Source organism: Apaloderma vittatum, unplaced genomic scaffold, assembly GCF_000703405.1.
Source record: "Apaloderma vittatum isolate BGI_N311 unplaced genomic scaffold, ASM70340v1 scaffold13058, whole genome shotgun sequence".
Lineage (NCBI taxonomy): Eukaryota > Metazoa > Chordata > Aves > Trogoniformes > Trogonidae > Apaloderma > Apaloderma vittatum.
In genome coordinates this window covers 15,658-41,966 of record NW_009730294.1, presented here as the reverse complement: position 1 = coordinate 41,966, position 26,309 = coordinate 15,658, and the positions used below count along the sequence as shown (strand labels likewise).

The 26,309-nt window shown below is 42.3% G+C and overlaps 1 protein-coding gene across 1 annotated transcript in view; it reads right to left on the bottom strand.

Annotated features, from left to right (window-relative positions):
• PPP1R9A (protein phosphatase 1, regulatory subunit 9A) overlaps positions 1-19,968 on the bottom strand; it is a 58,585-nt gene extending 38,617 nt beyond the window's left edge. Inside the window, exons 1-4 of the mRNA XM_009874758.1 lie at positions 19,870-19,968; positions 17,933-18,065; positions 17,349-17,469; positions 12,555-12,659 (exon numbers count right to left, since the gene is read on the bottom strand). Coding sequence (XP_009873060.1) covers positions 12,555-12,659; positions 17,349-17,469; positions 17,933-18,065; positions 19,870-19,968 — 458 coding nt within the window. The remainder of the gene's footprint in view (positions 1-12,554; positions 12,660-17,348; positions 17,470-17,932; positions 18,066-19,869) is intronic.
• Positions 19,969-26,309: the final 6,341 nt, after the last annotated feature.

The following is a 26,309-nucleotide window of genomic DNA, read 5'->3' as shown; positions in this document are numbered from 1 at the left end:
AGGAAGAAATTCTTCAGTACGAGGGCGGCAAGACTTTGGAATAAATTGCCCAGAGATGTTGTGGCTGCCCCCTCCCTGGAGGTGTTCAAGGCCAGGTTGGACGGAGCCTTGAGTAGCCTGATCTAGTTGAGAGGTGTCCCTGCCCATGACAGGGAGGTTGGACTGGATGATCTCTGAGGTCCCTTCCAGCCTAGGCCAGTCTACGAGTCTATGATTCTCAGTAATGAAAAAGACCTCGGGCTGAAAGAAAAAGAACATTTCTTCGTGGCCCCTGTAGTTCATCTGCTCTGCATATTGACTCATAGTTGGATCCTGTTTCCCTTGAATTTTAGTTTTAGAGCCAAGTATTACAAAGACCAAACCAGTCATGTTTTTGGTCTCAGTCGGGAGGAACAATGAACTTTTGCTATTACTACGTGAAGTAAAAAAGGATTCAGTCCATATTTGCTATGTATTTGTCTCCTCATATAAAAACAAATTAAAAGAAAATATAGAAAAGGACAGCATATTTTAAACAAACATTTTAAGCAACATTATGCTCAAGTGTATTATTTATACACAGGAGAGAGAGTATCACATTTGTAAACACGAGGGAGATCATTGATATGGTAAATTATGGAACCACACAAAGCAATGCATGATCGTATTCCCTCCTGCCCTCTTCCTGATAATTCACTTCCCCTGGAAAATAAAAGACTGGAAATATTTTGTACAATTGTTTTTGTACACTGAAAACCTAGAACAGACAACATATAATGCATCTGAAATCTGGTAACTTCTGATTATTTCGGAGTGGTTTTGACACATTAGACTGTAATGCAGCAACATTTTCAGACAAACAAGCTTAGGTGGGGTGCAAACATGTAAAAGCTCATTAATTGAATTTTTTTCTTCTCATGGTAAAGCCTCTCCCAGTTTACAGTGATGTGATTTTCAAGGCTTGAATCACACGTCAAAGTAAGTTCCTCAGTGATACCTGAAGTTAGTAGATGATACATGAATAAAAGCCTCAAAGCAATGACAATGTTCAAAGCAAATGTTTCCCAAAATAGAAGTACACAGGAATGTTTTATTTTCCTACAATTCACTGCTTTGAAGTGAGACATTTCCAAAGTGTCTGAAAATAAGCATCTAGAAGTGTTCATTCTACGGCTGATGTCAGTTCTAGGTAACAAATTGTAAATTTGTAACATGGAATACTACACTGACAACAATTACAGCTTTTACAAACTGAACCAACTCTTTTGTCATGTTATATTCTGTGATTTTAAGAACACCGTGCTGCATACAATTATGTTTAACTTGTAACTAAAATAAACCATAAACTATAAATTTAAGAATTAAAGACAGATGAATAGATCTTTCTCTCTGGGAAAACCGTAAAGCAGAGGCAGTTATTAAAATGCTAAGCATGAATTAGATCTTTATGTCTAGAATGGCTTAAATACAAGAACTATCATAATCTGAAGTGCTTAAATATGAAAAGAGACATAAGGTTGTGATTCACTGACCAGAAAATTAGTCACTGAACCATAATATGCACACTTGAACGAAGTTGCTAATTATGTATTTAGTATCACTCTGCCTCACCAAAATTAAGCACATGCATTTCAAACCTGATTAACTAGTCTCGAGGGGCAAAAGTATTATAACAAAGAACTATAAATTGTATCAGCAATAATATATTTAAGAAGCTGGTTATGTTTCTGGGTATGAGACAAATGAGGGTTTTAAAGCCTTTAAACCTCATCACGATAACGTTCTCCTTAATTATTAAAGCCACCAACTGCCAAATCAAATGCAGTGAATCTGTGCCGCTGTGCTCCAAGTCATCACTGTCCACAAAAAGAGGAAAGAGAGAGGAGAGATCCTCACAGCGGCGCAGGGCATGAACTGACCTTGATATTCCGTCCCACACAATCTAGCTGAATCACCAGCTGTGAAATATTCACTTTGGCTGTCATTAAAAATAAGCAGGCACAGAGCTAGGAATATCTGACCCTCTCGTGGATTTAGGAAGATCTACAAGAATGCAATATCTGGAGAAAATGAAAATTAAGCTACAGTAATGGTGGTTAAGAAAAACGTTCTGCTGAAACTGGCAGCAACTCCTACATCTCCTGCAATCCAATCATGATTTAACGATTTTATACTGCTTCATGCATATTTCCAGCTTTATTAAATGAGGATCTGCAGACCTGCGCTTCTTGAGATTGCAAAACCCAACTTTTTGATTTTTATTTTAACCAACCATCTGAACCAGAAACATTATTCTAAAGAACTGTTTTGTTTAAAAAAATCTCAGTTTTGAAAAGAATTTTGTACTATAAAAATGTGCAGAGGTACAAACTCCGTGACACAAAACTCAAGTTCTGCAGCATGGATTTTTAGTGACTTACAAGTTGACGATCTCTCTGAAAAATACTGCAGGCAGTAAGTGCTCCGATAAAAATAATTTAGCATTGACTCATTAAATTCAACAAAAATCAAGTAAGGAAAAAAAAATCAACTAGATCCATTCTAACAAATGAGTATTTTTTTTCCTACAGTTTTTTCTTCTAACATTTCTTAAAATATAGGCTGGTCAGTAAAAAATGTACAGCAAATTTCATTGTGTTTGGGGGAGTTTTATAGTTGGATTTTAAAAACGGGTTTCCTCTCAGCTTTAAAGCACAAAGCCGCTTCTTCTGGTACCATTTATCCAATTTATTTCAAGATGTCTTCAATTACCTACTCCGGCTGCTTCCATTAGGATAATAGTTGTATAATTAATACAAAGTGCTAAAAGTGGTGTGAACCCTGCAGGAATTATTTAGTTACAGCCGCAAAAGCTGGAACTTGTCAGGTTTTTGTGGATAAGATCAAGCCCTCTTTAAAAGCCCCAGCCTCCCACGCCGAGGTCACTGACTGGACAGAAGGAATTCACAACCCACGGGCTTCCATTACATTTTTTCAGATAAAATGATCTGAAACGTCAGAGTCATAAAGACTCTTTGAATGACTGAATAATTTAGGTTGGAAAGCAGCTCTCGTTCACCCCAAGCCACCCTGATTCAAAGCAGGGCTGACTCTGTCACGGCCTTGATCAATTTTGAATCTCTCTAACGACAGGATGTAACCCATTCCAATGTTTGGGAAACCCTGTAGTATGTGGTGGGGGTTTTTGGTGAAAATCTCCAGTCAGAATCTTGCTTGCTGCAACTTCATACAATCATAGAAACATCAAAGTTGGAAAGGACCTTAAGATCACCAAGCCCAACCCACAGCCCTGCACCACCCCAACACCAAACTATCTCCTGAAGTGCCACATCCAGCCCGTTTTTAAACACGTCCAGGGACGGGGACTCCACCACCTCCCTTGGTAACCCATTCCAATGCTTCACCACTCTTTTGGTGAAGAAGTTTTTCCCAATCCTAGAATGGCCGAGGCTGGAAGGGACCTCAGAGATCATTTAATCCAACCTCCCTGTCATGGGCAGGGACGTCTCTCAACTAGACCAGGCAGCACATGGCGACTGAACCCACGACCTTGGTGTTAGCAGCACCACGCTCCATCCAATCTAAACTTCCCCTGGTGCAACCTGAACTGTTCCTTGCCTGTTACCTTGTCCCTGTACAGTGGGTACAAAGAATTTGAGTCCACCCTTTCTACCTCCTGGAAGGCAGCTGAGACAGCAGCATGACACCTACCATCCCACGCTTTTCTACAGATGATCTTCCCACCTCTTCCCAGGGTGTTTCTTGCACAGCAGCTCTCCAGCTCGCTGTGTCGCACAGCGCTATGCTGCACCACATCCACGACTCACATTTGCCCTTGCTTCATCAGGTTTCTGCCTGTTGAGGTCCCTCTGAATAGCGGCACTGTCTGTCAGCCTCTCTAATCTCACCTGCACCTCGCCAAAGGTGCCTTCTGTCTTGTATCTGGAAATCCACGCAGCCCTCCCCTGCACCAGGGACAACCCTGCGCAAAAGCCATTAGCTGTAACCCACAGGAACTACGCGTGACTGGTAGAAGGAGGTAAACAAGGTTTGCCTGGAGATGAGGGATGGCAATGATCCAAAACTAACACGAACAAGTGAACAACTCTGGAGACTAGCATCGAAGTAACACAAGGAAGTAACCACCATCGGTACAGGAAAGGCGCAATGAACGAATGAAGTTATCTAAGGTCATGTAATAAACATCTGACGGGGCAGCGTGTGCAATGACACACAGAAATCATTGTGTGCGTTATTCCGACATCTTCCAGCGTTTCACCACCCTCACTGTAAAAATTTTCCTTATATCTAGTCTCAATCTACCCTCTTTTAGTTTAAATCTCCTACCACTTGTCCTACTGCGACAGGTCCTGCTAAAACGATCTTCCCGATCTTTCTTACAACCCCTCTGTAAGTACCGAAAAGCTGCAATAAGGTCTCCCTGGAGCCGTCTCTTCTCCTGGCTGAACAACCCCAACTCTCTCGGCCACTCTTCCCAGGAGAGCTGCTCAAGCCCTCTGATTATTTTTGTGTTGGACCTGCTCCGACAGATCCACATCTTTCCTGTGCCGAGCTGGACATGGTACCGCACGTGGGGTCTCAACAGAGCGCAGTCTGAGTCCCCTTGATTGGGCAGCCTGTAGTAGATAACAACCACTTGGGTTCTCTTTGTGGCCTCAGTTTCTAATTCTCACCCATAAGCTTGCAACGTGCCCCGGGCTATCCTTCGGAGACACATTCAAGGTCTTCCTCAGCAGTACCAATGGGGCTGGTGGACAAGCAGCAAAGTAATAGCTCAAGCTCCAGGAGAGCCTCAGCAGTCTTTCCACAGCATCTTGGATACAAGCCCCTGTTAAGCTATGCTGCTGTCAAGATTAAATGGACATCAAGTCAGACAATTAGAAGCCACATAAAAAACCCGCACAGCAGTATTAATGCACTTATATTAATTATTCCCACCAAAATCAATTGTAGTCTACGGCCTCACTGACACATTAGCTTTATTCAAGAGTACTTCCAAATTAGCCAAGGGATTCCATGTGTTGGCATCTCTCCAGGTTCTGGCCCTTGCATTGCTCTGCTCTTCTGAAAGGGCAAGTAGAGAACCTCTTCCACCTCGCCTGACAGTCCCCCAACGCAGCGCTTGCATAAAAGGTTTTCTTGAATACATGATAAACATTTAATGGGCATTCTCTGTAGCAGCACACAACGCTTATGGGGATGGCCAGCTCAGAGAAACATGTGTGCTTTAACACACCTGAATGCCAACAAAGCACATAAATCAGCTCTGTTCAAAAGGTCCAAACGCTACCTGGGAATGCTGCTAAAACCTGAGTGCATTTCGAGGGGAGACCTGCCCTCCCTCACCTCTCACCCTTGCTGGCATCCATGGAAGGAAATCCAGGAAGAAAATACAGCTCACGAGTAAGCTGCTGAGTTCAGCCCGTGTCCTTAATCTGGCTGCTGAGGTGATCCAGATTCTAGGCAAGCTGGATCACCCTCAGGGCACAGTGCTGGGGCAGCTCAATGCTCCCACGGCACCGTCCTCGTGGCTCGGGGAGCTATTCCGCACGGACGAACGGTGGGTATCTCTGCCCAGCTCTCACAGCGTTGTCTCACATTAACCAAGGGGCACCAACGCTGGTGGGAGCTTCCATAGCACAGTATCTTGAACTTTGAAAGAGTGAAAAAGGGCAACTAAATAAACATTTATGATGATATTTCAGTTGTGGGGGGAGGAGTTTATGTCTAGATTCAACTAACTTGAGGATGAAGAGATTCAAAACCTGTCAAGTTGTTCCTTTTTCCAGGAAAGGAAAAGAAAAGCCACTCCTAATGAAATCCATCCCCACTGAATCTTATTAGTTCATGTTACGCTTAATTTTAAAAACAATGCTCTAGATATCTAGCAAAATAGTTTACAACTCAGCCAGAATCTTCTAAATGAAGATTTCTCTACATATTTCACACTCAAACATATGACTTCCTGTCCAAATGTGCAAATATTTCAAGAAATAACTAGCCATAAAAATTTAAATTAGTGAGATCTCAGGACACAGGGGCTATGTTTATGCCAGTAAATTAAACAGTGCCAGGAAATGCTCCCAAGCACTAGTAATTGATCATCTACAGTATTAAATCCCTGAAACAGTCTCTGGAATGGTTGGACCCAGGTTAACTAACATTCTATTAGGTAATACTCAGACACAGGAGTTAGCAAAGGCTAGGAGTTAGCTTGGATGTTTCCAGTGGACAATTTGGTAATGGCCAGCCTGCTCCGAAAGGTAAGAAAATTCAATGGCACGAGCACCGACCTCTCTGGCGCCAGCTGGCCTCGCCATGGAAGAACGGTTTGAGGCACAGGTCACCTCCTGAACAGCCTGAGGCACAGTTCATCTCCTACAACAGGCACCGCCAAGGACTATAAACCAGCAAAGCAGTGACACACTCAGCCTTACCTCACCGGTGCCAAGCGGTCGCAGTACTTGTGAGTAATTTTTCACACTGTTGAGCACAGTACTCCTGGCAAGCCTTACAGAACGGCTACTGGTGCTTGTAGGAGTTCTTTGCACAGACCAGAAAGAAAACAGCTTATGTTACAGAATCTAGTATAACTGTAGCGGAATGAACTGGATAAATTTATGCTGCTTTGGTGCAAGGCATGAATTTAGTTTCTGATGAGTCTGTGATTCAGGTTTATCAAAGTAGAAACTGCATGAAGCGCACACGGCTTCTTAAGCAGCCTTTCAGGATGTCCCAGCTCAGCAATCAGCATCGCAGAGCAAAGGGTCTTTTCTTCTCTTCTTTTTTAATTCTGAGCTCTCGGCACTTGGAGAAATGAAACCATCACTCCCAGACAGAAATGAACCAACAAAACCCAGCTCTCTGATTCAGATAGGGAGTGTGGTATCTTTTGCTTCTGGGTCCTGCCTCATTACCCAGGACTGAAAAGTAACACATCTCTCTCCTGCCTCTTCCACAACGCGACTCTGCAGTACGGAGAACAACTGCAAATGTTTAAAGGACCCGGCCGTTCCACAGGAGGAGAGCACTGGTAGGAAAAGTAAGAAGGAGCAGGAGAAAACTGTATAAATTACCTTTCCAGATGCTGCAATAAACAAAACTAACAGCAGACACGCAAACGGTATATTCGGAGACAGTGTATTTTCCAGAAAAAAAAATTCAGCTCAAGATGGGGTGAGGGATTTAGCTGAAGAAGGAATAAATGACATATCAAGATGGTATTAAGTAATAAGTGAATATTTTCCCTATTCACCCTTTAACTGGTCCTTGTGTAAGGGCTATCTAAGACAAAAGTAAAAACTTAATTTTTGACTGAAAGACTGCATTTGCTGTTAAGTAAAACATGAAGAAATCAGGCTGGGAGTTGGAGTTGAGACAAAAGTCTGCTTTAAAACAGCCTAGATAAGAAAAAAACCAAAAAATGGTAATAAATGATTCTTTATTAAAACAGAGAATAGTGGAAAGCCCCAGGGTTTGATAGTTACACAGCTATTGTTAGAACCTACTCTTCAAAGACCTAGAAGATTAATTAAACATGGCAAAATTTGCTAACTATTTATTAAGATTCTTTATTAAGATGGGAAGACTTTGGCACATTTCAGCAGAATTTAACTGAACAGAAACTGGCAAACTCATTGGTAGGTTAGAACTAATGCCATTAATTACTTTCAAGGTGGTGCAAATAATGAGAAACCAATCAGGTTTTGCACAGGTTCTCTGCGGTTCCCCGAAAACTCAGAAAGCACCGTAAAAGCATCCACCGAGTGCCTAGCAACAGCTCGGAAAGCTGAGAAAATGCTTAGTCACATTCATACCACAGGATACGGAAGGAAGACACAGAATTCAAAACTCGCCTCTCCAGTAAAACGCTGAACTCGGGTAACTTCCTCAAAAGAGATCTTTCAGAGGAAACCATACAGATAAAAAGGCGCACAAGGAGCGCACGAAGGACTGGAATTTTCTGGTGGCTCTGTCTCATGCAAGACCCTTTCTCCTCATCAAGGCAGCAAGTCCTCCCAGCGCAGTGCCCTCCTTTCCTGGGATCCTGCCCTTCCCAGAGCGGCGCGGGCACCAATCCTCGTATCTGGTGAGGCAGAGAAGGGCAGCCCTCCCGGAAAGCTGCCCTCTTTGTCCTAGGCAGGACTGAGACCTGGCAAGTGTGGTAAAAGCACAGTTTTCTCAGTCAAGGAACTAGACTTTCTCTCTTGGGCGTGTGTCGAAGCTAAAATAAAATGCCCTGGAGGCATACAACTCCCCAAGGGAGCTTTCTCTCATGAAGAAAGGGTCCCCTAGGACCCATATATTGTGCTGAAGCACAGAGGGGGAAGAGTGGGCTCACAAAGGCTCAACATCACCCCAGCAACTTCACAGCACTTCAGGTTTGCCAGCCCATGAGGAGAACACAAGCAAAACACCACCAGAGAAGCTCCACGCCAGGCTAGGATCCCCACTGCCAAGCTGCCTCCTTATCCTGTCTTTTGTGACTGTAGGCACCATTCGCAAACTTCAAGTTGATGGATTACATCCTAAACGGGGTCAAAAGAAGCACGAAACAATTAGTGACATTAGTCTGGCGCTGCCCTCTGACTGATCCACTAATCCTAGAGCAGGGGTGACACTCAACAATATCGAAAAGCAACACGCTTTTCAAAAGACAATCCCCCCTGTATATAACCAACTTCTGAAATGCACTAATACGAGATAGTAGTAAACTAAATAGTTAAGAAATTAGAAAGACAACTTGATATTTACAGCAATTGAAGTAGCATTCATAGTTGTATTTGCCGGATTAGAGTCACGAGGACACTAATTCTCATCCCTAAAAAGTGAAGCTGATTGCCAGCCGGGATTATGAAAGAATTCCCTCTCTCTCCTTTGCCTCACAGGCTACCAGAGTACATCTGGTGGGTGCTGATTATCTCCCTATAAAATGTTATAAGAAAGAATAATTACAGTTGTTACCATTGGAGAAGTCTAATGGGCCGGGTCAATGATCTTCTATTATGGCGTAACAACTCTTCTGAATAGTTCAATACTTCAAATAATGGATAAAATAATCATAGATGCTTATATTTGTTCTTCTCTCCCCCTCTATCGTCCTCGCCTAGAACAGTTCAAAAGGTAAAAGCAACATCTTCATTTTCACAGATTCTTTACTGTGTCAGCTACACAGAGCCTGGATACATTTTTATGGCACAAACATTCCAAGAATCTATTCTAGGTCAACAGCTTCTGCTGTCAAGATCACTGAAAGCGTTCAGAAGGCTCAAAAGAGAAAAATAAACCACTAAGTACCAGTATGATGCGAGCTCTGCAGAGAGGTGTCGCCTGCCTTTATTGCAAAGAATGCAGAAGCAGCTTTAATGTCACCCTCTTCATGAATGCCCTTTCTTTGCAACTGATCTCACACATTAAACCCAGCTGCAAAAACTAGCGTGCGCTTTGACTAGAGGAAGGACAAAACCATCGTGTATTTGTAACATTACAGTTACAAAGGTGAAGTAACGCTCACGAAACGCACGCAAACCTCATTGCGCGCAGGACGCCGGGCAGAAGAAAGCTTCACATAGTTTATGCTATCACCACAAGGATAACCACGCTTCTTAAAGCGGCTCTGTAAACCCCATTAAACTGGCACTATCAAACAGGAGACACGTGAGCAAGCATGAACGCGACCTCTCCTGCGGAGGAAGGATTCGTGAAGCTGCCTTGCCTTGAATCAGCGCGCAATCGTACGTTGCCTACACGCCTGTAGCTCAGCTGGGACACCCAGGAGCTGCAGAAGGTATCAGTGTAGCAGCAACCTTTTCCACCGCTCCTGCCTCCTGCAGCCACCCGGATCATTCCTGGCAGCTGCCGTGGGAACGGCGCACTCAAAGGTCAGCAGCACGGCCAACAGGCAGGAGCCGCTGGCTGGGGGCAAGAGAAGGATTGGCCCCAGAAGATCCTCTCACGTTGTCCCTAAGGTTCCAGAGCAGTTCAGGTGCAGAGGTGAGCGCTCTCCGCCAAAGAGGGTGGAAACGAGGGATTTCTCCATCCCAGCTCTGCCGCAGGTGTTAAGCAGGAAAGAGGATCTGCCAGAAAACAATTTTTCTCTCCACAAAACAAGCAGCAGGCAGGGCTCTTTCACTGGACGACAGAAGAAGAACGGTCAGCAAACTAAAGATACGTCATCTTCTTTGATATCTAAATTAATCAAAACTAGCTCTCGCTGACTTTACAAGGAAATGTTTAAACCTACAGTGAAGCCAAAACATCAAGTATCCTGAAAGCTCTGTTTCCACAAACCAGCCTTCTGGAAGCATTTCTGCCTTGGAGTGGCTAAAAGCAGTGCAGATCAGCCACATCAGCAGAGCATCAGACACCGGTCTGGGACCTGACCAGGGGCCAGGCGGGTGCCTGGGTCACGCAACGCTTCGCCATCTCGTCGGGTCTCGCGCCCAGCCTACCACAAACCAGGAAAAAAAAAATGCTGCGTTTCTCAGATGGCCTGCTTAAAGCAGAGGAGTCATCTTCTGAGGGTTTGTGGGTTTTTTCCCCACAAAGTTTTAAATCAAAGAAAAATAGGGGGAGTTGCACCAAAGTCTACTCGCTCCTTTCCTCTACTTAGACACACACATTAGTACGATGCTGCTATTCACACAGTACACCGGTGTGCACTCCCGTTCTTACATAGCTGCTTTATTTAATAACAATTTAATACTATTTTACATTATAACTCATATTATAGTGTATTTAGATTTTTATGTTTCATTCAATATATTTTTTTTTTTTGTCCAGTTGTGACACCAATGCACTGGATTGTTCCTCCCATGAAAGCTCAGTATCTGCAGCTCACTTACAAGAAAAGGGCAGAAGCTTACACATCTCTCCTTGATAGATGAGCCCCGTCAGAAGCCAATGATCCCAGCACACAGGACACACAGCGCACCTGACAACACAAGCTCAACAGCAATGAAGAAATACTTTTTACAGCCCACTATTTTGTGAAAAAACCGTCTAGACTGCAACCATTCTGACTAACTTACTTCCTGCAAGAAGATTCTGGGAGCGTTCGGTGTAAAAACTCTTATGTTTCCTCCTTCCTTCAAACACACGATTTTGCTATGGAAGCAAGAACTTGTGCAATAATAATTACATGAACTAAGCCAATTATAAATGCAAGTAATACATATGTTTTATGTATTTTTTTTTTGAGCTAAAATATTAAACACAAAATACACTTGGCATTTATTTTGCGTACCGAAACACAGGAAGACATTATTCTGTGTAAGAACGATTTTAAGCTCAAAGGTGTCAACTCTGCATAAAATCTAATAAAGTACAAACTAATTTTTACAGTTAACTCAGTAGGAACACTCACAGCAAGGGTTGAGAGTGCAGAAATAGCACCGATGTAAAACTGTACTAAAACTATAAATGTTACACAAAAAAATACATTCACCTGTAATTAAATTCGAATTTCTTACAATGTTTCTCCTAAATAACCTCTCCCTGACCAACTACCTACAAGACTCTTTGCAGAATCCACATCCCAACATTTTTCCTTAAAGGAACAGCTACGGAATTACAATGGAAACGCGCACGCCAGCATATAGCACCACCACCTGAGGGGGACTGCACCAATCGCCACCAGTAGTTTAATGACGGTTCAAAAGATGTCAGCCCTGAACTCATTAATTAAAGAATTCGGCTGTATTCCCTAGAGAAGATTTGGAGAGAGAACCAAAGGATGACTACAGAATGTTTGTTGCTTTGTAAGGCACCAAAGGTATTTATTTTGCAGAGTTCAACCTTTACTGCAATTCATAAGCTATTACACCGGAAAGCTGTGCGACTGCATAGATTTTTAAAAGGCAAACCAGCTCACTTCTAGATAAACACTGTTCTTACTAACTTACAAACACTTTACAGCCTGGGATTTATAGTAGTTCAGAATTTCACTTGCAGTGTATTTTACGTTCTCTAGCCTATCTGTTATCTTATGGACTTTTACAGGGATGTCTTTCAATGAACCACAACAGAGAGAAACCCAGAGATGGCGCAGGGACTCAGGCGGCTCCAGGAGTGAATACTGGGATGTTACTCTCTCCAGTTCAATAGCTGCTACTATTGCACCCAGTGCTCTCTTCTCCTCTGCGCTGGCATCTGCGAGCACCAGAGCGCTCCCTGCCCAGTCTGGGGGCAGGAACGGGTCTGCTCTCCCTGGTAGAATTGCCGGAGGAGATCTGTGGCAGCACCGTTTCCATCTGACCAACACCCACGGCCTCGGTCATTCCAGCAAATACAAACACTCTGAGGTTCGGGGGGATCTACACCAGCAGAGAGTCTTCCATGTGCAATTTCACCTTATTGCAGTGATCACATTTTAAGTATCTTAGCCAAAACAAAGATCTGTAATAACATAGCTCATCACCGTCAGATGATAAAAGCAGACAAGACAAAAAGAGGCCAAAAATCCCCGGTTTCACCCAGGCATGCTGACGCTCCTGGGAAAGAAGCCAGGCAATCTTAAGTATTCAATCACATTTTTTTAATTCTAAAACACTCACCTGACTTTCCCTTTGGTGTTCCTAAGAACAGTTGCAGCAAAATTTTGCGTAACACCAACCAGACTGATGCCATCAACTTCCACAATTTGGTCGTTCACTTGGATCCTTGCAGGGAAAATCACAAATATATAAACAATTGAGTGAGCCCTGGGTGAAGTTTCAACAAAACTTAGCACAGAGAGATCTTTTTAGTTTGATTTTAAGCAAAGACTTTAAAAAAAACCTCGATCATAAAATGATTGAGGTAAATATGAAAAATGCATCATTCCTTGCACGCAGGCATCTCATAAATTCAGCTTCAAAGCTACCATTAGAATTAATAACATCGATCTTCCAGTCACTTTCCTTGAACATAAATACAGCAACACAAACTCCTGAATTTGTCATATGACTTAAATTAAATGAGATACTTGAACGGTTCTTGTATCATTCTTTCCTAAGTCAATCTTGAAAAACAGCATAAGGCATAGCTCTGGTATTTCATGCTAATGGAAAAAAAATGCGGTATTTAACTAAAACAACCTGCTCATCTGCAGAGAAATGAGCTTGTGCATCAGACTTAATCATGACATACCCTCTTAAAATATTTCATCTAACTTGTTCCAAAAAAGATGAATTCCCAGTGTGTGATCTTGCTGCACACTACAATAAGACCTCGGGCTGTTTTAATGAGGACTCTCTCTTTGAAACCAAACACATATTTACGGTTGATACATTGTTTGATGCAGGAAAAGTGAGGTGGAATAAAAACCCCGCTGCTTTTATCCGAGGCAAGTACTGCTATGAAATCCCTAGAGCAGGCACTGGACTCATCTGGATGACAAATGCTTGGAAGGAGGACTGCTATGCTAAAACATCCTCTGGAAATGCACGAACTCCTCTAGTTTCAAAAATTAAAAAAACCAACCAAATCACATCCAGAACAAGCCAAAGGGAGCAATTTTCAAGTACTTACATGGATGCTACTAATGCAAACAACACAGTTGATAAAGGAACAAAGAAACAGCTCTGCAAAAATCCCATCTAAGTTATATGAAAATACCCAAATTCAAGTATTTGATATCTCCGCGTTATCTTAGTGATAAGACTTGTTTTCAAAGAACAACAGTGGCTTCAAAAGAGGGCTGAAGCATTCTGACTCGGAACATTAATCTGTCAGGTCTGCAGCAACGCTCTGCGGTTCCGCACGTGTTCAAGCAGCATCTTCAGTTCTTTGGACTTCAGCGATGAGCAAGAAATATAAGATTTATTCTCTGGCAGGCTCATACCACAGAACGCCACTGTGTTCTGGGCAGGATCTGCCTTCTGCGTACAGGAAACCTTGAAAACAAAAATCTTTTTGACATCCTATAAACTCCTATCTTGAAAATCATATCTGGCATTTTAATATCAGAATTTCATTTCAATTTTCACGGGAATATTTCATAAATACACCAATCACATCAACATTTATTGTAACTCAATATTGTAAAAATGACTTGTTTGGGTTTTTTTCACTTTAGCGAACATGAGATGCAGTCAGACGGCCGCATGCGTTCCAAGAAAAGTTTAAGGAGATGGTGCTCACAGAGTGGGAAGCTGTCACCCTCTTGGCCGAAAACTAAATGTTGGAAGAACAGATCCCTTTTTGATGGCAGTTCAACTACAACCCTGTAGAGACGTCACGGTGCAGCGGGCTAACAATGTCCACAGCGATACGCAGTCAGTGGTATTTCAGGCGACGAAACACCACGTTAAGAGAACCGTTGCCGTGACTTTGGAAGGGGCTCTGTCTTCACCTACTGCACTTCAGTCTGACTCCTTTTGTCCTTCAGGCACATTTCCTATCTCCTTCTTTCTCGTTTGTACAGCTTCTATATTAATTTCCAACTCTTATTTTATGGCCATTGTTCTCCAAATCTCTCTTTGTATACATACATATATATACACATAAACATACGCACATATCAAACAACATGCAATTAAGGTAACTGTCATTCAAATTAGACAATTACATGTAATTCAAAAAGAATTTTCCTGCCCAGACCAAAACACTCCCAGAGCCATATTCTCCCGGCCGCCTTCCTTGGGCATCTCCACTCCCACTGTAGCTGCAGCCTAGCCCTAACCCCCCCGAAAAGCCACCCCAAGCAACATCTAGACCAAAATATTCTCCCAGCCACATTCTCTGGGCAGCCTTTCCTGCAGAGCCTCCTCCCTCAGGAGCTCTAGGCATCCTCTGCCTCTCAAATCTAATTTCAAACAGGAATGAAAAATTAGGCTCAGGGTGGCAAAGCCTCAATTATAGACATTTAACTGGTTTTATTGTTAATGACATTGGTAATTCTATTATTTTCTAATGCTCACGACTTAATTCTCTGCCTAAGTGAAGCAGCACTTACTGAAGTAGCAACTACAGAAGTGAAGCAACTAAAGTCAAATAAACTACTTGCATAGTTGCTGCTCTGTACGATGAACTAAAAAATTGAACCTGGGCAGAGACAACATTTTGAGTATTTTTCAAGTTGAGAACTGTGTAATGTTTCAAAACTGTTGTTCTTGGTGTTATCAAAATACTCCAAAACGTGCATGACTCATCACCACAATAATTTGAAAGAGGCAGTTATGAATTCATCCAGGAAAGGATTTTATTTTTCATATTCAGTCTAATGTTTGGTTTCAAATTTTACGCTCCATTAATAATCTCTCATTACTTATCAACGTTATCTGCCCTCAGATTTATCTTGAATACCCCCCTCGGTTAAATACTGCTGCACAACCCCTTTTGAGATGACAACTAAACACTACCTGCTTGTTTGCAGAAACATGCATCAAGCCAGTGGTGCTCAATCACTGAGAAACTCCTTTGGACAGAGTTTGAGTTTCCGTGGGAGGTGAGTTCTTTGTATCACAATTTGATGGGGCTTGCAATAAAAGACGGGAGTCGTCCTACGGATGCTGTAATGTTTTAATTTGTCGTCTCAGAAAAGCCTGGCTGAAGATTGCTATGCGGTTATTCAGAACGTCTGAAGAAATACAGTTTTATTTTCTGCTAGGAGACTTTTTTCGCTATCAAGCGTTAATGATTAACTTGGCTTTTCACAAGGATGAAGTTAACAGGACCCTTTACAGTTGATGTACTTTATTGCAGAACTGGCTGCTCCTGACCGAGGGGATTACATACCCCTTTCCCAAGTGAATGATCAGTCAGGCTCTCAAAGAGAAAAATCAGAAGGCTATTTCTCAGCTGACTGAGCATTCAGCCAGTTGAAAACCAACACAAATATTGGACTGGTCACAGAAAGATACGATTTTTTTTCTCAGCCGGCAAGCTCCCTTCAGATGCCATCTAGGGAAATGAAAGAAGAGGCTTGTGATTGAACATTAACTCCTGTAGCCCACTCAGATGAATAACGAGAGGAACAGGAGACACAGATGATCACAGAGCAGTAGGGAGTGACTGATTTTCAACCAGAGAATTTCACACCGAATGCCAAGCGTGAGCTTAATGCCTTCTGGCTGAGAGCAAGCATACCTTTCAGAAAAAACGTGTACTTAAATTTGAAGTAACGGATGAAGTCATGACACCTTGAGGTGTCAGCTTCTTCACTTCCCTCCATAATTTTTAAGGCTGTGATAACTCAGTACTTGGCCTTCAACCTAGTGTCTTATTGCCAAGCTCTGTAAAGACACCTGTGAGCCCAAGCCGGAAGAGGGTCTGCTTAAGTAGTTTCAGCGCAACATCATTAAATCTTGCAACCCCCCGTTGTGCAGAGCCTTCGGATTTCACTTGTGTGGCATTTCCCCAGCAGAACATCCTTTTGCCTGGCTGAAAAGTTACAGGCGTTCATCAACTTTTTGGAGTTTATTCTTACTCCATTTACCTATGTTGATGTTTGGTATTATTTATAACTAATATAACAAATCACTAATGGTTAAAAATAGAAGTAGAGAACGTGTATAAGTGGACTTAACTCCTAATGCATCAGGTAAGTAATACTTTATTCGCATGCAAATTTACAAAGGGTATGCACTGGGACAAAAAAAACCCCAAATTATATGAGTTGGAAGATGTTTAAGAACATCTTTTCATTATTAAATGATTACATAGTAAAGTGGTTTTTTCTAACTTTTCATGAGAAACACTGGCCTGACTGCAGCAGGTAATATGCAGATAATGGGAAACTACGTATGTTCAAGAGGATTTCTTTAACTTGTACACACCAAGTAAGCAATTCTAGAAGAAGATAGGTTTTATAAGAGCATCACAGACAACTACAAACACCAGTTCATTTAGTGGGCAAGATTCATGGTATATCTTCCTGTTCCAATTGATTAATGTACTTTCAGTGCTACAGGGGTGAAATTTCAAGTTTACTGACACAGGCTGTTCTTTTATTGAAGGTGTATTTAGTAAGAGTTTAAGTATTCACATACACTAATTATTTCCCTAATCAAATGTTGAGCACAACTCTTTTGTGTAAGCACTGATTGCTTAAAGCTCTTTTGAAGCTTTAAAATCTAAACTACCTTCAAAAGTGGTACTGGACTTAGGCATCTCCAGCTTTACTCATGTTCAGTAGTCACAAACACACTTCTGTGGCAAATCCGTTCTCCTTAAACACTTTAAACTCAGTGCACCAAACTGGTGTCTTCTCACCCGATATCAGGTATTTAGACCTTACCAATGAAGTCTCTGAATTTTACAGCTTTGAGTTATCATGACATACACTAAATGAACAATTCCTTCCTATGAAAATCAAAATTCATAGGAACTTCTGCTGGGAAAAATTCCAAATATTGAGTGTGATTTACCTGCCATCTCTTTCCGCCGCCCCACCTTCTGTTACCGTTTTGACAAATATTCCCAGTTTTTCAAGTCCTGCATCTGCTCCAACTCCCATTCCAATAATGCTTATGCCAAGTCCATCTTCATCTGTGAAAAGGGCAAGGGAAAGCAGAAACTTCTTACATTTGATTTGCAGTATTTGGTAGGCAAACATTTATGTTTGGTTTTCAATGTCAATAACATTACAATTTGTTTGCTTCCTTTTAAAAAAACCTATTTTATAACCATTTTAAACGCACACAAAAAACATCAACTTCACCCTTACAGGCAGCTTTTTACTATTCCAGTGGAGAACGAACATACTGCATCAGACACCGTGTAAAATCACGTGTTAGTGGAGCGTCACAAAACAATTCTCTTAGGGAAGTAAGGAACTGCACATGTCTGAGCCGCTTCTTTAATTTCTTATTGAACAATTCCTGAAACCCGAAGAGCCAAGGGGACTACAACAGATTCCTGGAAGTTCAGGGTAGTCTCCACAGCCCGTGTAGACTAACTCAGGCTGTGGCCGAGTGTCCCAGGGACTGGCCATGGCACACAGACCCCGTACCTTTTTCTAGTTCCACCGGGAAGAGCTCCAGCTTTTCCACACGCTTCTCCAGTTCATATTCAGCTGATGCAGCCACTGGGTCGACTTCATCATTTCTCCTGTCGTAGTCTTCATTGGAGTATGTGTTGAAGACCTGCGGAAACAGATCGAAAATCACTCGACTAACTACTCCAAAAAGACTCCTAGCTTGTGAAATAGCTACCGCTTTTGACCTGTCATGTTGCCAGGCTTGAAAAGGCTTTTTAAAAGACAAATTTCTCCTGTTCATTCAAACTTCAAGTTTTTAAATATGCACTTTCTCATTCAAGTAAAGCACACGTATGGTTGCAAAAGTCAACTGAGTGTAAATTACATATTTTTTATTGTTTGCCGTTAGAAATGCATAATGTGATTTTGAATTACTATGTTGGTCTCTATATATCAATATTTAAAATACTTCAATTCATTAAGAATGCCCTACTGGCAAAGACTCACAGACATGAAAAAGCAAAATACATTGAAATAATGATCTATATACAGTCTCTGTTTCAGTCTTTATCTAATGAAGTTCCAGTTTGCATTCATCTCTCCAAAGGTAGACCTGAAGATTACTAATCTGAATTTGCGCTGCCTATGAATAACACTAGCAGTTATGTTCCATATTAACTTTTTTAGAGAAGCAATATACACAACCATGGGTATTTTTTAAACTGATGAGATTTACAGGCTTATTCCAGCTCTAAACCAGTAATTTAACATTTACCGCATTAACCTCATTGTATTATTTATGTTACTCCCTACCATACCTTCAGTATGAACACAGCCTTCATTCAGAGATTATTCAGATCTTCAGGAACTTCAAAACAGTCAGGAGAAGCAAACTTTCATAATTTAGAGGTCAGCCTGCCCACGTTCAGCAGCAATGAAAGGCTACGCATTGTCAATGCTAATAATTTTATTGGACTTCACTCCCACGCATGTATCATATCCACTGCTTCAAATAAAGGAAAACAACCTCCCGTGTCTCCTCCTCCTCTTTTACAGGCACCCTAGAGAAGACACAGTTGTGAGTCCATATTTTTCTCTATCCTACAGCACAAAACTCTGCACCAGGCTACACAGCTACACGTCTATCCAGAGGGTCTTGGGATATCTGCTCTCTTACAGCCTTGCTTGGAGGCTCCTTAGCACATGCCAGGAGCTGGCCTCGCTCCCCTCCGAGGCTTCACCTGCCCCAAAAGCTGTTAGACCCCATTAATTTATTATACGTAATGGATGCATTAATGTTGCAATACAAAAACGCCACTAAATGCTGTCCCATATATAGTAACTGTGTTACAGCTACTGCAAAGCAACTGCAAAAAAACTTCCAGTAGTAGCAGAAACAGAAAAGACATCAGTCACTCTATGGAAATTTTAACTCCTGTATTTTATATCAATGTGAAATACTCAATAAAATACCTGTTCCAAGAAGACCGAGATGATAAATGTTTTACAAGAATCCATAAATCCATCTCATGTTGATTTTTAGTGATATTGATGCAAGAAAAAGACTATTTTAACCAAATCATGTTCCTAAGAAGCCGGTATAAATACATCCAAAATCTAAGTAAAATCAGTCGCACACTAAATGCCGTCCAATGCTGCTGAACATCTCATGCCGCTTTAGTACGTATAAGATCGGTGAAAAGTCACTGAAATAAGCACAGGGAAATGTAACAATTTACACAGCTAAAACAACCTGCAAAATCCCTGCGCAAGTTCTGGCCAAACAACACGCAAATGGAGAAACCACGCGAAGCAGCCAACGCCAGCAAAACAGAGGAGCTCACCTCCAGCTCCTTCCTTAAGCCTCTGTGTGTGGATGCAACAACTGCATTTACATCTAGTATATAAAGCCTTAAATAACACGTTCATTTCTGCTCCTATCGTTAACCTCACCAGGTGTTCGAACTCACCGTCAAAACGAAACCCAACATGTTGGGTGTCTCTGCCTGCGTAACAGCCTCACACAAGAGTTCTGAAGAGTCTTTTTGCTCCACGCTTTTCACAGACATCTTTTATGCAATATAAAGCCTTCTTCACATTATGCACCCCTGACTGCTGCTTCTCAAAACACCTGAAGACAGGCATAATCACAGTTTTCTACGTTGGCCATATCAAGCTGGAAAATAACACGCAGATGTAAAGATGCCAGCCTACGTGTCGTGAACAAGAAGCAGGTCCAGGACAGAAGATCATCCCTTCTGATTGAGATGTACAACTCATGGAAACCATCTCTACTCTGACACAAGCATAGACCAAACCAGTCAGAAGAGCAAGGAAAAGCCCTGCTGCAGGCTGGTGGGCAACCTCCCCCAGCAGCTTCCCTTCTCCACCGTTTGCTGTCAAAGGCAACTACGCCCACTCTATCCAGAGCCAACGTCATTCGTGCTGACACCAAGCGAACCCAGCGTCAATCAGTAGAGCCAGACCCAACTAAAAGGTTACCCAGCGAAGCTTTCACAGGCCTGAAAGGCAGCAGCCATGGAAATAAGCACAGGTTGAAGGCAACAGCTGTGAGCTGAGCTTGGATTAGTCTTATTTAATCAACGTGATGACAGAGACCTGTGTTTCCAGTGTGGAACACAGATGGACGTTGTGGAGACAAACGGAGGTAGAGAGGCTGGCTGCTGAAGGATGGCCAGAGAGGCAAGTAAATATTGCTCGCTGAAACCAAAGAATAGATGAGGGTTAGGCATAGGGAAAAATTATGTGATGAAATTAATGTATCAGTTTCTAGATTCCTTTCTCATTATGTAAATTGGTCAATGACCAGCGTTAGTACCTTGTGGCAGCAGTTTCAGATTTGTCACAAAGTGATCGAATATGCTTCAGGACAATTTTCTTTCAAAGTGTCGAAGCATATATTGAGTTCTTATTTGGGATGATCTTTCTTGAACCAGTCTAGACAAAAGAGACAGTTTCTTGCACCTTGCTCACTGTTTTAGACTATTTAGATTTGCAAACGAGAAGGAAACTAAAGATACTGTTGGTGTTGAATAGAGCGATCATTATGTCTCCAGATGCCACTTTTCTCTAGAATCTAACCTAAGCGTTCAATCCGAGACTGAGAGATCACTGAGGCAACCAAGGAGAAGTAGCCCACATTTCCTACCTGGCATTAACTCTTTGTCTTTTGTACTTTGGCCACACGATCTCGCCCACTGCCTTCAAATTGTGTTTTGAGTAGGGGAAGGAGGATATTCTTCTATGTCACTTAACTTCATTTTGCACAATCACATTTAGCGGTTGACTGATTCTATTGAATGAATCTCTGGGTGTTCAAACGAAGAAAAATTGTGCTTGGTAATTTTCTTCCTTTGTGAAACAGTCTATCCACCACAGTAACGAACTGCTTGCTCAGTACAGTCATGAGAACTGTCACTCAAGATCTTACTTTGCTAAAAATAAAATAAACAGTTATAACTTTTTCCTCAAAGTATGCTTAACTTGATTTAAGCAGACCTACTTCACAACGTCTGCTGCTGCTGTGTTTCCTAGAATGTGTGTGGGATTTCAGACTCATGGGAATTCTCCAGTTCCCTGTGATTTAACAGATTTGGTTTTGCCGTCACACCGGCCAAGTACCCCCTACAACAAAGTCTACTGAGCCATTACTTAAAGAAAGCTCTTTTTTAGGAATATACAATACATCTCCATCATCTCTGGCCATACCTCGCCTAGTACTGAGAAAAAAAAAAAAAATTCCATGGAATTCACCTGTGACATTTCCTAGGACTTACAACAGTGCTCGTAATCCAGCAACAGCAGAAATAAAAAGCCACGAACAGTGGTGACAAGCCAGTGGACACCAAGGCTCAGTGTGCACATCAAACCAGACCAACCCCGAAGAACTGATGGGCTCACTCCAACACTGCTTTTACCAGAACATACTTCTGTCTTCTCTGAAGTGAAAGAAAGTGTCATCAGTGATTCATCCAGCAAAACAATGATGACAAACGGTATGATCAAAGCAGCAGGTACTATTGTCAGGCACCCTGAGTGGCACCCTCAGGGAAGTCATACATACACATACATGAGTACTGCCTTCTCTTTCAGAGAACAGTGACAGCACAATCTAGAAAACACACTCACTAACTATAAAAATGTGGTGCAGACTCTAATTCAGAAAAAAAAAAAGCCAACATATTTTGGTTCTAACATTTCATTTTATGAATAATGAATAATTATTCATATTATGAATAATACATGAAAAGGTTTATAATTTTGGGACACTTTCTCATAGCTCTCAACTACCAAGAATCTTTACAGAATTTTGCTCACAGTAGATAGTGACAACTCTTCTCTTTTTTTTTCTTCTTTTAACGAAGTCAGAATGGAGATGAACTATGAAGAATCACACCGCCAATCCTCCCCATGGGCTAGCCAGCTTGGTGCTACATTAACCACCTCATTAATGTTGAAAATTTGCAACATAAAACCTGTCTCATCTGATGTGTTAAGGAAGTCCTAAACACACCAAGTATATGCTGGATACACCTATTGTATCTTAGCAAGTTCTGCTAAGGAACAAGAATGGATCCCAGGTTCAGTTGCTGCTCGCTGCCTTGCGTGCCTTTAGGCTTAAAGGCTTTTTACCCCTCCAACGACTGATGGCCACTAAAGAAAAGGAACCGTGCAAGAACGGCAAATTGGTGGATGGCACCATGTTGTAAGAGCTGTTCTATCCCGCCTTCAGCTGCTCAAGTCTAACACACACATAAATAGCCTCATTCTACACGCAATTCTTGATTACACCAGGTCGTTCCACGTCAGGGGCCACAGCCAACGTACGCGGGCGATGACTCTGTAACGGCAATGATGAAATCATGCTTTCCACCCACTGTTGCTACTGCTGTCATCACACCTGCCCCTCATGCCTCCGTTCAGAAAGCAAAAACAGCCCCCAAGAGCCAACCCAGCCATCTGGGCGAGGTGGATCACCGCGCCGAGGAAAGCAGCACTGCAAAAAAACGGCACAAAAGCTTAGAGTGTATGTTTGCCAGCACTTTGTGCCTCTGGCACCCGCTCTGGGGAGAGGGGGGAGGCATCATGGCCAACCTCACATCACAGCTACTCCATTGCCATAATGATGCCATGTAAGACCAATGAACTACTGCTTTTCTATCTGTCTACTTCTTCTTTGCCCTTCAACACCATCCTTGTGCAAGAACAACCAAAGACACTTATCAGACGCACATCCTGTGCCGTTATGGAGAACTGAGATTTTCAGGTACGTTTTCAGGCATAAAAAGCAATGCTATTAGCCTTGGGATAATCCAAAATCCTCTCCTTTTTTCACAGCTACCATTTTCAGACCAAAGCCAGAATCTAGGTTTCCTGGGTCCTGTGTGGAGCCATAGTTCCAGAAACAGCAGCACATACCATAAAGGGCCTGAACGTGGCTTTCCAAAGGAACACCTGATGCTCACTGCTTTAGTGCGTGAGGCTTGCTTTAGTACATATGACAAGCTCCATCAGAGTGATAATTGGTATTATTATCCTTTCTGTGTGCCATTTTAGAAACTTAAAAAATTTGGAACAGCTTTGTTGATGCCTTCTTTGCAGACAGCAGCAGCAACTGAATGGGTCATCTTTCCGTATGTCCTGGTGAGGAGCCCTGAGAAAGACCAGATCTTCCTCTGGCCATACATCATTACTGAGCAAACATCCAACACAGGAAGGTGAATAATTACAGAACTACCTTTTAGCTTTATCTTTTTATACCTCATCTCCAGGGTGTGCTGTGTATTTGCTGGACGAAGTCACAGAAGGTTCTCCCACGTGGAAGAAACAAAACTTGGCACAGACCCTGCCTGTATTTGGAGAGCATGGACCTTAGAGCACAAACTTTGATCCTTCCTATCACCCATTTTCTTCTCCAAGTGAATAAAACTGTTTATCCTGCACTGACACTGGGAGAAAAAAGAAATGTGCAAACACTAGAGGGAACTAATCAACCTGACACCCATGGATGAACCCTTTGGCAACCTTAATTGTAATGACAGTCGTAACAATTTCCTTTGGCTGGTTCTGCCACATACATCCTGCTGACTTCGGGAAAGATGAAAACCCAAAGGTTGTGTTTCATGTAGACATGGAAGGAAATAATAAACATTTTGTATCAGATGCACTATTAATAATTACAGCAACAGCTGCAATTTCAGACAAGTTTTGTTGTGATTGTTAGCAAGAATCCAAGTAAGGAAACTAAGTATGTCATTTGTGCACAGGACATTCAGAAAAACATGGCAAGTCACGGGTCCCACCGCCAGTACTTTCTCAGTCTGCAGAAGTCTTTAAGTGTAGAACAGCTTGCCATAGCAGCTCCCTACCCTCTGTGAGAAGGAACAGGCACATCTGCAGGGTAGCTGCCAATTTCTTCAGAGCAGTTTTACAACCATCTCTGGTTCTGAATGTACTAAACTGGACTTCTGGGCTTCCTCCACTACGGATGAAAAACACTGTCGTGGGGAGGGAAGTGAGAAGGAGCACCACAGGGAGGGTCAGAGACATGACACCGACCTGTGGTGCTGCAGGAGGCAGGCACAGGGCACAGCTCCGAGGAGAACCTCTCTAGCTGTGCTCAAGAAGCTAAAGGAGAGGGGAAAAAAAAGGTCACTATTTGACCGTTTGTTATCCTCTGCTTGAAAGTGTCTCTACGGAACAGCTTTCAGGAGGAGAGGAAGCTCTGACAATACCTAAAACAGGTGACTTCTTTTTCAAAGAGTCTTTTCTCTGCAACGTGGTCGCTTTGTCGCAAAGGCAGTGAGTCAGTGAGGAGGAGTCACCGCAGGCTTCCTCCAGCTTTGCTGGCTTTGCGCTCCCCTAAAGCCTGCGTGGGCATCAGCTGTCACTAACGCTTCAGCAGGGAAGCACGAAGGAGACAAATCTTCCCCAGACTCAGTTGCGGGGAGGAGACACAGATGGGAACGAGACAGTTGCAATATTGAAAGAAACTTATTGTCTAACACCAAAACCAAGCCTGGGGTTTCCCTCAGCAAGCTCTGTAGGAGAAAGATCTGCGTTAAGCAGCCTGAAGCTTTGTCAAGAAGAACCGAAGAGCTGATTTTAGTTTCTGAAATCCTAAGAGATTCTGGCTCCTGGGCTTCATCCCAGAGGGACCTCTTCTGACATGCAACAGAGAGCCAGGAGCAACTGCTGCCACACTGATTTTTTGACACAAACTGGAAAATATGACCTCTAGATATTCTTGGTTTAGGTAACATATCTAGTCTGATATGAGGCCTGTAACACGACCACGGTTTTCCTTCCCCGTATAAGCAGTTAAAGAACCAGGCACACTTCACTTTTAGGTTCATTTCACTGAAACCAGTATCTTGAACTTTATACAGTGCACTTTCCGGCTCAAACATGGAACTGAAGTTGCTCTGGTGGTACTCATGGATTGTGTCCTGGTATCCAGGATGAGAGAACGCGCCTGCTCACCTTCTTTAACCTCCCAAATGCTGCTAAATCCACACATCCTGCTGCCTCCGCTCGGAGGGGCTGCAGGGACTCAAAGTAACCCAGCTAAAACGCTCGAGTGCCTCCAGCAAGGATGGCAGCACATCGTACTGCTCCTCACTTCAAATCCCTTACCTGAGCACTTCACACACTACGTAGCTCAACATTATCAGATAAAAAATGTGTATAAAAATGTGGTCTCGGCACCCTGAGTCAAGCAGAAAGTCAGTTTTTCAGATTTCTGTTTTTCCCTATCATCTCAAATTTTCTATGTACAAATGAGGTTTTCACCCCATCTTACTGCTACTTGGCTCAGCTTCGGTTGTGATTTCTTTAGAAACATATTTTTATTCGGTAATTTCCTAGATTCAGTGAAATTATTGACCCCACTTTTTATTATTTATTCAGATTGTAAAAGCTTTATTGCTTATGTACTAGTTTGGTTACAATTCCTGTCACTACTTCTCTACATAGCAAAAAAAATACAAAATCACTGTTCCTGGAAATGAGATGTGTGTCCCATGTGAAAACCTCATACTGTTACTCTTAATTAAGGCAGTTTAGAGTAAACAGCAAGAGAAAATAAGCCCTCTTACAGAGTCATTTGTAAGAATGTAAAATATTTCCCAATCGTTATTTGGCTAACATTGTGTCATTCCAGATGAATGCTAAATGACAAAGGAGATTAAGATCTCGAAACACCAAGTTTTCCTATCAGTGCCATCTAAAACCTTGAAAGTAAGTTAAATTTTCACTCGCATAAATAAAGTAGAAGAGAAGTAAAAATTTTATAGTAGTAACACTCTCGCCTGAAAACATCCTACAAGAATTCTCCGAGGAAGACCACTGAGGAGATGCTCTTTTCTTAGAGTGAGTTTTCCTCGCTCTT